Source organism: Aegilops tauschii, chromosome 5, assembly GCF_002575655.3.
Source record: "Aegilops tauschii subsp. strangulata cultivar AL8/78 chromosome 5, Aet v6.0, whole genome shotgun sequence".
Taxonomy (NCBI): Eukaryota; Viridiplantae; Streptophyta; class Magnoliopsida; order Poales; family Poaceae; genus Aegilops; species Aegilops tauschii.
Genome location: NC_053039.3, coordinates 40,507,344 through 40,524,130, shown reverse-complemented (window position 1 = coordinate 40,524,130; position 16,787 = coordinate 40,507,344). Strand labels below are relative to the sequence as shown.

Sequence of the window (16,787 nt, the reverse complement as noted above, 5' to 3'; positions counted from 1 at the left end):
CATCCACGGTTGTAGCTCCCACCGTGGTCGGTTGCAGCTCCCGGCGAGGCGGGTTGCAGCACCCAGCGAGGCCGGTTGTACCTGTTCCCATCCACAAGGTGCAGCATGCTTCTCTCCTCCGTCCACCGCCGACCCGTGGCCCATCACACGGGGGCATCGCCATCGGGGAGCAGGAAGGAGAGGGCCAACGACCTGTACAAGATAAAAGGAGAAGTCCTGGCCAGACAGAGTTGAAGAGAGGAGCAGGGAATGGCGGGATGCCTCTCTGGTGGTGGGCTCGCCGGAGAAACAGCTGCACTGGCCGGAGTCAGGCACATGGAGAGAGGCGAGAAGGGGATGAATATGCGCGAGATGCAGAGGCACATGATGAAGAGGCGAGCAGGGGACGAAAGGATAAGATGCGAGTGGCTGAGACATAAGAACGGATGCGTGCAGGCCTTTGTGGCCGCGTGGCACTTACGTGGCGCTCGTGACCGGCCGAGCATTCGGCCGGCGCGCCGTACCCAAACACTTCCCTTCGGTTAACTGTAAACGATTCTGTCCCAACAAAATTCCGACGAGACCACCGACCCCCAAAAAGAAATCTTCGTGCATCCACACGCATCTATCTGAAAATCAATCCGTAGACGTCGTATGTGGCAGGCAGCACGCTTTTGAGTATATTTTAAAATTTTAAGAAGGTACTAGTAGTTTTCTCGCTTGCTTCCTGGTTGATATGACCATTTTTCTGCTCGACCACTTGAGTTAGTTTATTGGTTCCTAGAAGTGGATATAATCGGACATGAGTGACAGCAGAGAGAGGATGCTTACGTGCCGTGTCCATGGCCGGCCAAATTTGGTGTTCTGACCTTTTACAAAAATTAAGCCAGATCTGACCCTTTTCTTACCGTCGAGGTCGACGGGTAGAGTATACCAACCTATCGCCAAGGTCCTGACGGTAGGCAACTTATCCACGTCAGTGTAGTGCAGGCCTACTGCAAAACAGGCTGCCGATAGCCTGTGCAACCCTACTGCGAAACAGGCTGCCGATAGCCTGTGCAACCCTACCGTCAAGGTGCCCGGCGGTAGGATGTACAAGCACTATATTTGATACTTATAATTTTTTTACGGTAGGACGTGCGACCATACCGTCAAGAGTCTCGGCGGTAGGCAGTTATACCCTACCGCCATTGACCTGGCGTTAAAAAAAGAAGTCAAATCCCGAAATCTTTCCAAACCAGGGTCTGACTTAAGTTTCGCAAAAGGGTCAAAACACCAAAATCTTGTCGAATCCTGGAATACACACATACACCACAGACGATCCTCGCATGCACAAGCCGGTGAAAACACCTACTCGGATAAGATCATGTCATGTCTAGTTTTCCACTTGTGAAGTCAAGACAATTCGCCGATTCGAATGATATCACTGGGAAAAGGAAAACTCAGCTAGCAGAAGCAGCTACCTCTAGAAGCCAAATCTCTACTCCACGTCATCTATGTTATGCTTTCAGCATCACGGCACTAGAAATATACCACAACACGCCACTGTTTGTAATGCCACTACATTTTCTTCAACATTTATAAAACTTTATTTATAGGTTTTTTTATTTTGAAAAAAAAAACTGAGAAGGTTGCTTTCTGCAAGGTATAACCAATTTCTGACTTGTTTCCGACGTGAGAGAAGTGGATATGACGCCATGTACAATGATTGATAAAATAATCTTATCTTAAGTCTTGCATCTAATTTAGAGATGACAAAAAAAAAAGTACAATGGGTATATCTTAGTCTTATTTTCAATAACTAGCTATTCCTAAAACATGATGAGACATATTGTGCTAAGAGAACATCTCTCATCTTAAATAAAAGAAGGCAAGTATTTTCTTATAATTTCTCTCCCTTCCACCTCAGCATTTATTGCGCGTGGCACTCATACGTGCCGTCCCGTCTTCCGTGGCGCCGTGCTTTTTCTTCACACCTGGAGCTTGGATCATGTATGCATGCAAGAGTTTTTTTCTTCCCCCAGCCGTGCATGAACAAGTAGGTGAGAAAGAAAATGGGCTCGTGTCGTGATGAACATGGACGCACGGACGCACGCAGGCGACAGCAGCATTCTCAGGAGAAAAGAAATAACTGCAGTTCACATGATGGAGTATAATACGTACGTGGTGTGGGAGTACTGGTGTGCTTTCAGCATCCGAGCCTTAGAAATCCGAAGCTGACAACATTAGTTTTCCTCCTCCCTCTCATGCAAGCCACGGACAAAAAACGTTTTGCTACCCGGAGTAAAATTTAGATATACAAGAGGAGAAGAAGGAAGAATTTGGCTGTTTGGTGTGGCTCTCGTATGGCATGGGCCCACCTGACTGCTGCATGCTGAACAGCGATAGCAACAAGTCAACGGCCACAAATTTAGGTTTGGATAATGCTGAGAATAGTATTGTGACGAGCAAGTGTGTCCAAACTAGCTAGTTCTCAGCTCCACGAAAATACCAGTATAAATCAACCAATCGATTTATCTATATCATCTCTGTATACTGACCTTCCAACGGCCATGAAGAAATTAGGATAGCTATGATGTCGCTCTAACTGCCGAAAATGCATAGGAGCTCTAGGATGCTACGCCCCTCTATAATAAAAAATAATTTAGTAATTCAAAAAAGTTAAAAAATCCTGGAACTTTTTATGGAATCAAACATGACTAAGTATTGCACCCGTATAAAAAGATTAAACCTGGAATGACTTTTTTTGTATCCGGGGGTTAAAGATTTCCCAAAAAAATACTAGATACAAGTACTATTCATGCTATATTGTCGTCATAAATTTATCTTTTTTTCCTTGAAGTCAACGAGAATCATTCCTTGACCAAACTTTTTATATGAGTACAATACCTAGTCATATTTTGTTAAAAGTTATATTCAGAATTTTTTCAACTTTTTCTGAATTATTAATTTATTTTTGAATATAGGAGGGTGGAGCACCCGAGTGCTCCTAATCCGCTTCCCTCTAACTGCACCGTATCTCTCTCACAAAAAATGGCTGTGATCACGGAACCAAAAAGATGTTGATATGTCGCCTTCATGAGCCCTTTTCACATGTTGAACTTGGATCACGGCGATGTCCAGTTAATGGTACTCTTTTATTTTCAAATTACTTGAAGTTTTATAATTTATAGAAACATATATATTACGATCTTGTACATCATGAAATTAATTTTATTAGATCTTCGTAAAAATATTTTTTTAACACAGTACATACGCAAGCGCTCATACACACGCGCATACCCTCACCCCTATGAACACACACACCCACACCCTATCCTTATGAGCACCTCCGAAAGACTGAGCCGGCATATTCGTATTGAAATTTACGAAGTCACCGTAGGCACCTCGTTATCGACGGGAACGTCTCTCCCACTGGGTAGGCTAGGATATCACAGTCCCTATAACCATCTAACCACAGATTGGTTCGCCGTAAAAATATATTTGATATCATCGATATAGCACACTTTTTCTAGACTTAATTAAATATAGACAAGACAAGTTTGACTAAATATGTCATCTCTATACGTACACCGACCTTCCAACGACCAAGAAGGAACAGGTGGTATAGCTTTGATGTCACTTTAATTTCACAATGCATATCTCACCAAAATAATCTTCTCATTCGAATCAGTATTTTGACTACCAAACCAAGAAAGATGCGGACGCGTCGTCTCCATGGCCCTGCACTAGCTTTTCATGCATTGAGGCAGCATGTAATGGACCATGATGATGAGCAGTAATTAACTCCACAGCGCCGCAGACTCCACGACGATCAACATGGATCGGGGTTGCATTGCATGCGTACATCCACAACAGTATAGGACTATAGATACATAGCCCTCTACAATTTTCTTTGATATCAAAGCTGCAGTGTGGAATTTCGCTATCAAAAGAAATGCACGCCAGTCAACGGTCTAAAGCATCTACAGCCAGACCTCTTAAACCCGTCTCATACGTCCGGCCGGGCAGCCTGGTCACTGACCGGTCATTTTTTTAACCCAGATGGACGTCTCAAACGGAGCTCAAACGTCCGGGATAACCGGGACACTCCATATCCAGCCCAAATATGGAGTGGATATGGGGCGTCCGGGCACGCCCGCCACGTCGGTCTGACGGCGGGGTCCCACGCGGAAACGCCCGGAAACTCGGCGGTCCGATAGACGCCATGTCCGTCGCCGCGGTGTGAACGCCGCATGGCGCCGCTCCGGCTCGCCGCACAAGACCAAATCCGGCTATTTAAGCCGGTCGACGTCCCGCAACCCTAACCCATCCCCCTTCCCCCTCCCTGTGCCGCCAGTCTGAGCCCATCCATCTCCTCCCTCTCCCGCTCCGGCGCTCTGCCCACGGTCCGACGCTTCGGCCATGCTCCGGCACTTCGCCATGGTCCAGAGCAAGATCACCTACTACGCCATGCTGATGCCGGAGCGCCGCTACGAGATCCAGCAGGAGATCTGGATGAGGTAAGCCGCGCGCGCAGCCCGCATCGCTGCCGGGCTGCCTCCGGACTCGCGGGAGCTGCAGGAAGAGGAGGAGTAGTCGGGGAAGAGGAGGAGGAGGAGGAGGAGATGGCTCCGATGAAGGTGGAGGAGTTGGAGGAGCCGTACCAGCAGGTGTCGGCCTTCAACATGGAGCAGGCGGTGGCGGAGTTCGCCGTCGCTCAGTCCGACGAGATGGCGGAGCAGCAGGCAATCTGGAGTCCATCCAGGATGAGGCCTATGTGGAGGCCAACCGGGCGTTCCTCCGGCGAGAGCAGGCGGAGTCCGACGCGCTCTTCGCCGAGCTCGACGCGGAGATAGAGGAGGAGGAGGCCAGAGCGGAGCAGCCGGAGCTGCAGCTGCCAGCCATGCTGGCGGAGCCGGGCACGAAGACCGCCGTGATCTCCGACGAGAAGTAGCTAGGATCGACGTATTGCGTAGGTTCTACTTTCTTTTGCATGTCTTTGTATGGATATAAGAATCTAGTATGAGATGTCCGGATGTTGTAACAAGTGAAATTTAAAGCGTGCGCGCGCGTCTGTGGGTGTTTGATGGGCCATATTTGTCATATGTGGTTGTAGACGCTCTACGGCCCATGCAAAAGAACACATCAGATTCCCTATTGTTGTCATAAAAGAAAAAAGATTCCCTATATGTTATTCAACATTACAAATGTAGTAGCAAAGCACACGCACACAAGGTATGCAATGGTGAGAGGGAGAAAGAGAGCCAAATCTGGTCGCTCCATGCGCCATCAGTATGATCCGGGCCCACCTGTCTGCTGAACAAAGACAACAGGTCGTTGGATCAATTTCCGATTGCCATCTTTGTACACTGACCTTCCAACGAACCAACAAGAAACAAATCAATCAATTCTGACACATCACATTCTAATCGCGTCGTGTCTCAACAAGATAATCGTCATCACCAGACCGCCACATACAGCATTATCCTAATCCCCTGAACACATGCTTTCAGACAAAACCAGGAGCAAACAGCACATCAGATTATCACACAGCTCAGACATCCCATTAGTCAAAGGCAGGCAGGTGGCTTTCAGTTGGGTCCTAAAGAGACCTCCAAAGGCAGGTGGCTTTGGAGCCACTGCATCTGCATGCATGATTGCACCTGGACTGGAGACCCATCATAATCACACCATCCTGCTTTGGCGTTGCAAAAGGCCACCACTTTCATCATACTACAAAAAATGGTCAAGCATGCAAGATGGAACACGTTGTGCTTATACAATTCCTCCAGAAGAATCTGGGTGAAGGAAGCAGGAAGAAAGCAGTGAGAGACATACATGGGGGATATGCATGGCTGGTCCCAACCACCACCACTGATGCTGCAGAACATGCAATGTTGGAACATTAAAGCATGGTTTTTCTTACACTGAAGGATAGATAGACACAACTTGCAGATAACATGGTGCTTGCCTCTTCGGTTCTTTCGGAAGAGTGGGTCGAAGAAGAAAACATACACACAGAATGCTACGGAAGCATGAGGTAATGGTTACAACAACGCCTACCGACGGGGCATGGAGCGTGGCGGCGATCTAGATGCAGGGTTGTTTATTTCTTGGTTTTATGTACACAGATGATGCAGCGACATCATTGCCATGACTAAGTTTCTGGATGAAATGGAACTGAGTTGGTTGATCATCAGGCCTCTGCCTGAACCCGCTTCGCGCTTGTGCTACCAGGGCTCGGCCGCTGCTTCGATTCAGACTTGGATGCTCCTTTTGCCTTGTTCTTGGAACCGACGGGCTGAGCTTTCTCGCTGCTGTTCGCCTGGCCTTTTCTTGCCGCGCCACCGGCAGCTGCTGCATACATGTAATGGACATCAGAAACTGCAGCTGCATGAACTGAAATACTTAGCTAAGTAGCAAATGGATATCAGATACTGCTGCGGCATGAACTGTTAATACTTTGCAGAATGCATGCCAACTACAAATGAAATGCTTAGCTAGTGACAAATGAGCTCTTGAAAAGACACATAGCTTGTGACAGATACAGTTTTGGATAGCTTAAATATCTGAAGTAATAGCGTTCGCGACTCGGGAGGTTAACTGGCAAAAGAATGCATATATTTACCGTTGTTAGGAAGGGATAGCCGCTTCTTGGTTGGTGCATTGACTTGTGCTGCTGGCCTTTCCTTCGGATTACTTGTGGACCGTGGAGCCGGATCTGTAGGTTGAGGGCTGACTTCCTCGGAGGTTTGATCCGATGGCTTCGGTTTCAGCTTAGATGATCCCAAAGAAGCGGCGGGTGGCGCAGCCGCAGATTGCCCTGATGAAGAACCACTTGCATCCGAATGTGACTTCTTGTGTTTTGCATCTTTCGTCTGGCTTGAACCATTTAACTGAATGCCCGAAACTGCAACTTTTCCTTTTGGCTTGTTTACATCCCTGTCCCCATTTTCCTCAGCCTCCTTATCATCACCAATTGGTACATTCTCTTTGGCATTACTGTCCAGTAACCTGTTCTCCCACGGGCGTACAGCCACCCACCTCTCCACCCAGTTCCGCCCCCACTGGTTCTCATCCGCCTCTGGCCCTTGGACATCTGCAGCTTTCTGTTTCCTCGAACCTGCTTGCCGCTGCCAAAGGAAAGCGCAATTAGCAGCCTGCATTGCCAACTTACTATTACATCATTTGTTCTTCTGCTTTACTGAAAAAAAATACAAAGTTCCCTAAAACCCAGCCAGCACCTGCTGAACCACTTGAGCACCAAGGCTTCTACGGCTGCTCATACATTTATCATTTATGGTAGAATATTATCACTTTAAAGTTACCTGGTGCGTTAAAGCATATGCCATTGCTCTTTCCCGCTTAGCGGCAGCTTCTTGCTTTTTCAGTACTTTAGCTTGCATTTCTTCCGCCGAGCCAATACCGCCACACCAGCGTTCCTGCATCCCATAGTTCAGTAACGATACAAGCGAATATGTGATTAAAAACAGACATTTCAGTCATTTATGCCAGCTGGTGGACAGTTCGTACTTTCTGTTATTAATGAGCTCTACAGAGAAACCTGAACAGTTTTCCCACAGGAAAACTTGAATTCTTGCATTTGTGATCTGGATATTCTAACTCTACATCTGTAAACAAAGTTCTGCTGTGATTGTATTTTCAGTCACAGCTAAAGCTTCTCAATTTCCTGAACTACAAAAGATAATTTACTTTGCTGTATGGAAGATTGTAAAGAACAAGAAAAGCCAACAGATTATTTGACAACTCCAATAATATACAAATCTTGGCAAATAATTCTGCTAGGTAAATTAACAGAAATCCAGCGAACAGAGCTATATAAAGCTGCCGGTTTGTGTGAAAAAAATAGTTTCGTTTACCCCACCAGGCATACTTCTTAGTTCTTAACATACATGGATTACTCAGATGCAAGAGAAGGGTGGAAGATAACTTAGGGAACTCAAAGGTTACAGCATTCACGAACCCCTGTTCGAAAGAATATGTTTGGCTTGCATTTGCATATATACTGTAAGGAAATCATGAATTGAATAGCCTACATAACACCACCGACTTCTGGGCAGTTTCATACCTCAATTTCTCGAGCTTGATCCTCCTGAGCATTTTGTTCAGGAGCCTTCTTCTGGGGTACCTGACCTTCCAAACCAATACGAACCTGTCTTGCTCTGACACGAGCTTGAGCCTTTACTAGTGATTGCATACACTGAAGTGTTTCTGCTGCTTGCTTTCGTACAGCATGGCCCCTAACGAGAGCCTGGAGTCTAACTAATCCTTTTAATGCCCGTAAAGCTCGCCTAGCCTGATAGTGCAAGCAGAAAATCAAAGTGCTTCACACCACATATCATCAAAAGACTGCCTAGAAGTGAGAAATATTAGCAAAATTGTTTTCAAGTTACTGCTTATTTTGCATATTCTTCACTTAGGTTTATATCTGATTGGTCCAGCTCTTATAAAATGCATTATGAGTTACTATTATAGGCGTTGGGCACTTAGGCCTGGATCATCAGAAAATAAACAAAATATAGTGAGTATAGGGACAAGAGTGATCAAACAACCTACAAAGTTTAGTCCCTAATGGAAAAGGCAAAGCCCCAAATGATGAGTTTCTAATGAACAATATCTATCCTTTAATTCAATTTTAATCTATACTCATCAGTTTCTTTCTCCCACAAAGGGATTACGAGTTGGCAATTGGTTCTTTGTCCTCGCTATCCTTAGAAGAATTTCTGATGACCACTTCATGAATCTGCAGCAGTTCTAGTTTTCCTATTCTAATAGTTGCTCCAACTAGATATGCCCCATAGGCGAGTCAGTAAACAACAATCATTTACACCTAGCAAATAACAGTACATCTGGATAATTTCAGTTCAAGACCACAGTAAAATCCAAGAACTTCTTAGGTGTATCCAGTGAGTTGTGGCATTACATGATTGACCAGCACCCAGTAGTAGTTTTGGTCTTCTTTAAGAAGAATATACCAGGACTTTATCATACATAACAAAAGGGATAGAGTTCACATGAATCCCATTTTCCATTTATTTTCATCCATTATGATTTTTAAATTAGCACTCAACATTTTGTGGCATTTTCCATGTTGGAGGCATAAAGCAGAATCCAGAGTTGGGACAGTAGATTTATCCACGTTACAAAATGCAATATTTTGCTTGATTTTGTTTTAAATTGTCAGTAATAACAAGGTAATCAAAGAGAGAATATAATACCAAGAATGCTCGAAAGGCTGATTGAATAATTGTTGCAGCCTGATGCTCCTTTGTATTTAGTTCAGTCTCAGATGAAATTGTCTGTGTATTGGTGTCACTAGCCAATGGTTCAGTTTGCACTCTGTGTTCTGCAACTGCAAGGGCGCCTTCAGTATCCACGGAATGTTTCCGTTTGTGTAGCACCTGAGCAGCAGAGCTCCTCTACAATAACAAAGCATAGTCTTGAAGCAATATTTCCATAATTTAAAGACAATAACCAAAGTTAGGAGGATGGCGTGAAAGTAGATGATAATGCAATTCTGTTAATAAGCACCACATGCTTAGATGTGGCATTGCACCTATACAGTCAGTTTACAATCAAAGTAAACCAAAAGGCTTCCATCAAAACTTTACTAGAAAGGGGGGGGGGGGGGGGGGGGGAATCAGCGACAGTGAATTGAGGTTAACAATACTCATGAACTAAAAAAGGACACAAACTAGAACAGTCAAATTTAAATTATATTATGGAACTTATTAGTTGGTTGGCCCAGAGCTTGTTGTACCATGTGTTAACATTTCAGTTGTCCACCAAATGGTGGATGTGAGGACGATGGAAGCATTATGGTCCTTGACAGCAGCAACTAACAACAAAAGGACTTCAGCAACGTCTTTGGACAACAAAATGAGTGCTAACATTAGTTACACAATGCATAACTTCTAAGCAATGCTGTAATCTACTTGTTTCAAATTTCTCCTGCATATGACACTTCTGAGTTCTGACAATGAAAAGGAATAGTGGAGGAATAACCCGTTAGGCCTTAAAGGACATCAGATGATAAAGACATGTCAACAATAACACCACTTTCAGTGAGTTTTGGTAAACCGTCTACTTTCCATCATTCTTGAAGATTCCACATGTTTGGACAGGACAAGAAAAATCCAAATGGAATATTTTTTTAATGCTCACAGAAGGACAAGGAGGAAACAACATGAGCAAAGTATAACATGAGCAAATAGACCCAAACCATTCACTATCACAATATCCAACCATAACGAATACCCCCATTTTCAGTGAGTTTTGGTAAACCATCTACTTTCCATCATTCTTGAAGATTCCACATGTTTGGACAGGACAAGAAAAATCCAAATGGAATATATTTTTTAATGCTCACGAAAGGACAAGCAGGAAACAACATGAGCAAATAGACCCAAACCATTCACTATCACAATATCCAACCATAACGAATACCCCCATTTTCTTACTGGGATGCTGGATAATGACGCTGTCGCTTTGCTTTGGTGTCTTTTGCAGGAGTTGGTGATTTACCTAACTGTGGTTGTCAATTTATAAGAAGTTGGGATCAAGTGCTAGTATGTTTGTGCCATTTAGTTCATCTTTCGAGATCGAGGATGAGCAGCAAATTTCCTACTAGTGCGTTGAGGTCGAGTAATGGAAAGGGGGGAAGCTGGCTCGAAAGAAAACTGTGAATACCCTTTGACTTACTTCTCTGCTGCTTTCGCCATTTTGAGCTTTTCCATGCTTTTTTATCCCAACAAGTGATTTGATCCACTTGGATGAAATGCCCATGGTAGCTCCTTTTTCCCTCCTAGTGAAGTAGTGATCAGCTAACACCTGCACATCATAACATCATTGTCAAATGATAAGTCCCACCTAATTGAGCAATACAGCGACAGTTGTGGAGAAAGTACATCACCCATATGAATAATTAGAGCAACTTAAGGCAACACTAGTGTTGAAAATGTCATTATGAAAGAAAAGAAAAAGAAGTAACAACAACACTGACTTGTCAAATTTGTTGGCTATTTACAGCTAAACTAACAAACAAACTGATCTGTCACCCAGCAAACAGGGGCATCTAGTAGTAATGTAATGCACATTTGAACTATTTAATCGCTTCAGAATTCCACGCATTCCCCCCTGAACATATAAACAGATGAAGTAAAAGTCATGCAGCAAGAACAGTTTCGGTGACACTCCTCGCAGGCTCGTGCTGAAGAAAGCAACTTTGCTGAACATAAGCATCGATTAGGTCCAAAATTCCACATTTTGCCATACCCAATAGCTTACGAGTAGATTGGAAAACAGCATAACCCCATGGCACTACGCAAGCAAGTAAAACTGTAGAAAGTGCACAGGAATCAGCAGCCGACACGACGAACAGGAAAAAGGAGGATAAAGTTGCGGCCGACACCTAGAGTTACTGTAATACTTCAGCACTAAACACAGAAAACCGCACCCGGGGGCCTCCCGTGAAGAACGCCTACAGAATGCGAGCAAATTCCCACGGGAGCAACTCTAGGCGCTCACTGCGCAGAATGTGAGCAGAAATCCCACGGAAGGAACCCTAGCAGGGGGGGAGTTGAATTCTACAGCAGCCCAACCCCAAAGACACCAAAAAATCCCGGCCGAAATGCGAGCAAAGCACACGGATTGGGTCACAGGGCGGCGTTGCCAGAACCGCAGCAGCAACCGTCCCAGCAAAAATCGAACTGGCTCCCCAAAAGGTCCTACAAAATCCTATGCACGCCAAGCAGCAGAGACCTAGAGACAGCATCCATTATCGAGAGGAGGGAGGGAGGGAGGGAGAAGAGGAGCTCGACCTGGGCAGCGCGGAGGAGGGAGGGAGGGAGAGAGGGCGGAACCACCACCGACGAGCGAGCGAGCGAGCAGTCCTCCGGTCGCCCTCCGCTCTCTCCGCTCCGGGTAGGATTTCTCAGTGCCAACTTCCCCTTTTCCGAACCTTTTTTTTTTCTTGCTATCTTGTCTGCTGTGCGTTTCCTATTCTATTCGCTTCCTTTGGTTTGGATTATTGTTCCCGAGAATTTCTTTTGGATGGGTACAGTCCAAAGTTGTTGCGGTTGCCACTTGGCGGTTGGCAGTATGCGCATTCCTTTTTTGCGTAGGTCCTTGTGATTCTTCATTTTTGCGTGGGAGGTACTACCTTTGTTTGCATTTGCATACAAACCAAACCAAACAAGAGATGGAAGAAAATACTCTTTGAAAACAGGCTCTCGCCCGGTTTGTAAATAAAGTCAAACGGCCGAATCAATGTAGGTTGACGAAAAAGACTAATATTATCATGCTTATATACTCTAAGCATATCAAGGGATTCCTTTTACAAAGCAGGTTAAAGATAAAACATGGTGACAGGAGTAGCCACACCGAGTGCCGGAGCGTGACCAAAATAAGATAGGAGGCCAACTCCATATCAGAACACGGAATGTGCATGAAAAAGGCACTAAGTCATAGATTTGATATACCAATGGACAGATAGATGACTATATCGACAGTTTTCCATTGCCACCTAAATAAAAAAGAAGCATACTTCATCAAAACATTAAATCACTTAACGAATAGGGTCGACATCTAAGTTACATCACAATTCATCCCATGACATTCAAATTAGGACATACTGAAATTGGTGCTCACACTATTAGAAATAGGACCTCGATGTGCTGGACATGTCCAAACAAAACCAGGAGACTACTGGAAAAGGCATTGATACGCCTCAAATGTATCTATTATTTCATGCTATTATTGTTGGGGAATGTAGTAATTTCAAAAAAATCCTACGCACACGCAAGATCATGGTGATGCATAGCAACGAGAGGGGAGAGTGTTGTCTACGTACCCTCGTAGACCGTAAGCGGAAGCGTTATGACAACGCGGTTGATGTAGTCGTACGTCTTCACGATCGACCGATCCTAGCACCGAAGTTACGGCATCTCCGCGATCTGCACACGTTCGGCTCGGTGACGTCCCACGAACTCATGATCCAGCAGAGTGTTGAGGGAGAGCTTCGTCAGCACGACGGCGTGATGATGAAGCTACCGGCGCAGGGCTTCACCTAAGCACTGCAACGATATGACCGAGGTGAATTATGGTGGAGGGGGGCACCGCACGCGGCTAAGAGATCAATGATTAACTTGTGTCTATGGGGTGCCCCCCTCCCCCGTATATAAAGGAGTGGAGGAGGGGGAGAGGGCCGGCCTCCTAGGCGCACCCCAAGGGGAGTCCTACTCCCACCGGGAGTAGGATTCCCCCCTTCCCTAGTTGGACTAGGAGTGGGAGGAAGGGGGAGCAAGGAGGAAGGAAAGGGGGGGAACCCAATTCGGATTGGGCTGGGGGGCGCGCCCCCTCCTATGCTCCCTTCTTCTCTCTCCCACTATGGCCCAATAAGGCCCATATACCTCCCGGGGGGTTCCGGTAACCTCCCGATACTCCGGTAAATGCCCGATTTTATCCGGAACCATTCCGATGTCCAAACATAGGCTTCCAATATATCGATCTTTACGTCTCGACCATTTCGAGACTCCTTGTCATGTCCGTGATCAAATCCGGGACTCCGAACAACCTTCGGTACATCAAAACACATAAACTCATGCTACCTCTTGAGCACTGCGTTGGTTTTCCCTTGAAGAGGAAAGGGTGATGCAGCAAAGTAGCGTAAGTATTTCCCTCAGTTTTTGGGAACCAAGGTATCAATCCAGTAGGAGGCCACGCACGAGTCCCTCGCACCTACACAAACAAATAAATCCTCGCAACCAACGCAATAAAGGGGTTGTCAATCCCTTCACGGTCACTTACGAGAGTGAGATCTGATAGATATGATAAGATAATATTTTTGGTATTTTTATGATAAAGATGCAAAGTAAAGAAAGCAAAATAAAGACGACGCTAGAAATAACTTGTTGACGGGAGATTAATATGATGGAAAATAGACCCGGGGGCCATAGGTTTCACTAGTGGCTTCTCTCAAGAGCATACGTATTACGGTGGGTGAACAAATTACTGTTGAGCAATTGATAGAATTGAGGATAGTTATGAGAATATCTAGGTATGATCATGTATATAGGCATCACGTCCGAGACAAGTAGACCGACTCCTGCCTGCATCTACTACTATTACTCCACACATCGACCGCTATCCAGCATGCATCTAGAGTATTAAGTTCATAAGAACAGAGTAACGTTTTAAGCAAGATGACATGATGTAGAGGGATAAACTCATGCAATATGATATAAACCCCATCTTGTTATCCTTGATGGCAACAATACAATACGTGCCTTGCTGCCCCTACTGTCACTGGGAAAGGACACCGCAAGATTGAACCCAAAGCTAAGCACTTCTCCCATTGCAAGAAAGATCAATCTAGTAGGCCAAACCAAACTGATAATTCGAAGAGACTTGCAAAGATAACCAATCATACATAAAAGAATTCAGAGGAGATTCAAATATTGTTCATAGATAAACTTGATTATAAACCCACAATTCATCGGTCTCAACAAACACACCGCAAAAGAAGATTACATCGAATAGATCTCCACAAGAGAGGGGGAGAACATTGTATTGAGATCCATAAAGAGAGAAGAAGCCATCTAGCTAATAACTATGGACCCGAAGGTCTGAAGTAAACTACTCACACATCATCGGAGAGGCTATGGTGTTGATGTAGAAGCCCTCCGTGATCGATGCCCCCTTCGGCGGAGCTCCGGAAAAGGCCCAAGATAGGATCTCATGGGTACAGAAGGTTGCGGCGGTGGAATTAGGTTTTTGGCTCCGTATCTGGTAGTTTGGGGGTACGTAGGTATATATAGGAGGAAGAAGTACGTCGGTGGAGCAACGTGGGGCCCATGAGGGTGGAGGGCGCGCCCCCTACCTCGTGCCCTCCTGGTTGATGTCTTGATGTAGGGTCCAAGTCCTCTGGATCACGTTCGTTCCGAAAATCACGTTCCCGAAGGTTTCATTCCGTTTGGACTCCGTTTGATATTCTTTTTCTGCGAAACTCTGAAATAGGCAAAAAACAGCAATTCTGGGCTGGGCCTCCAGTTAATAGGTTAGTCCCAAAAATAATATAAAAGTGTATAATAAAGCCCATTAATGTCCAAAACAGAATATAATATAGCATGGAACAATCAAAAATTATAGTTACGTTGGAGACGTATCAAGCATCCCCAAGCTTAATTCCTGCTCTTCCTCGAGTAGGTAAATGATAAAAACATAATTTTTGATGTGGAATGCTACTTGGCATAATTTCAACGTAATTCTCTTAATTGTGGTATGAATATTTAGATCCGAAAGATTCAAGACAAAAGTTTAATATTGACATAAAAATAATAATACTTCAAGCATACTAACTAAGCAATTATGTCTTCTCAAAATAACATGGCTAAAGAAAGTTATCCCTACAAAATCATATAGTCTGGGTATGCTCTATCTTCACCACACAAAATATTTAAATCATGCACAACCCCGATGACAAGCCAAGCAATTGTTTCATACTTTTAGTGTTCTCAAACTTTTTCAATCTTCACGCAATACATAAGCGTGAGCCATGGACATAGCACTATATGTGGAATAGAATGGTGGTTGTGGAGAAGACAAAAAGGGAGAAGATAGTCTCACATCAACTAGGCGTATCAACGGGCTATGGAGATGCCCATTAATAGATATCAATGTGAGTGAGTAGGGATTTCCATGCAACGAATGCACTAGAGCTATAAGTATATGAAAGCTCAACAAAAGGAACTAAGTGGGTGTGCATCCATCTCGCTTGCTCACGAAGACCTAGGGCATTTTGAGGAAGCCCATCATTGGAATATACAAGCCAAGTTCTATAATGAAAAATTTCCCACTAGTATATGAAAGTGATATCATAGGAGACTCTCTATCATGAAGATCATGGTGCTACTTTGAAGCACAAGTGTGGTAAAAGGATAGTAACATTGTCCCTTCTCTCTTTTTCTCTCATTTTTTTATTTGGGCCTTTTCTTCTCTTTTTTTATGGCCTCTTTTTTTCGTCCGGAGTCTCATCCCGACTTGTGGGGGAATCATAGTCTCCATCATCCTTTCCTCACTTGGGACAATGCTCTAAAAGATGATGCTCATCACACTTTTATTTACTTACAACTCAACAATTACAACTCAATACTTAGAACAAAATATGACTCTATGTGAATGCCTCCGGCGGTGTACCGGGATATGCAATGAATCAAGAGTGACATGTATGAAAGAATTATGAACGGTGGCTTTGCCACAAATATGATGTCAACTACATGATCATGCGAAGCAATATGACAATGATGGAGCGTGTCATAATAAACGGAACGGTGGTAAGTTGCATGGCAATATATCTCGGAATGGCTATGGAAATGCCATGATAGGTAGGTATGGTGGCTATTTTGAGGAAGGTATGTGGTGGGTGTATGATACCGGCGAAACGTGCGCGGTATTAGAGAGGCTAGCAATGGTGGAAAGAGAAAAAGTGCGTATAATCCATGAACTCAACATTAGTCATAAAGAACTCATATACTTATTGCAAAAATCTACAAGTTATCAAAGCAAAGTATTACGCGCATGCTCCTAGGGGGATAGATTCGTAGGAAAAGACCATCGCTCGTCCCCGACCGCCACTCATAAGGAAGACAATCAATAAATAAATCATGCTCCGACTTCATCACATAACGGTTCACCATACGTGCATGCTACGGGAATCACAAACTTTAACACAAGTATTTCTCAAATTCAAAACTACTCAACTAGCATGACTCTGATATCACCATCTTCATATCTCAAAATTATCTAGT

The 16,787-nt window shown here is 44.5% G+C and overlaps 1 protein-coding gene across 4 annotated transcripts; it reads right to left on the bottom strand.

Annotated features, from left to right (window-relative positions):
- Positions 1-5,839: 5,839 nt before the first annotated feature.
- Positions 5,840-12,018, bottom strand: LOC109774391 (protein IQ-DOMAIN 5). 4 transcript variants are annotated; one of them, XM_020333104.4, is made up of 7 exons: positions 11,802-12,018; positions 10,684-10,812; positions 9,201-9,401; positions 8,051-8,278; positions 7,290-7,403; positions 6,590-7,094; positions 5,840-6,318 (listed from the first exon to the last, which is right to left on the bottom strand). In XM_020333104.4, exons 2-7 carry the CDS (start codon positions 10,765-10,767, stop codon positions 6,158-6,160), a joined length of 1,293 nt encoding a protein of 430 aa, XP_020188693.1. In that variant the 5' UTR covers positions 10,768-10,812; positions 11,802-12,018; the 3' UTR covers positions 5,840-6,157. The 4 variants fall into 4 exon arrangements, with proteins under 4 accessions (XP_020188693.1, XP_040244690.1, XP_040244691.1 ...); XM_040388756.3 differs by having other exon boundaries at positions 10,672-10,812; positions 11,802-12,013; XM_040388757.3 differs by having other exon boundaries at positions 5,840-6,315; positions 10,672-10,812; positions 11,802-12,013.
- Positions 12,019-16,787: the final 4,769 nt, after the last annotated feature.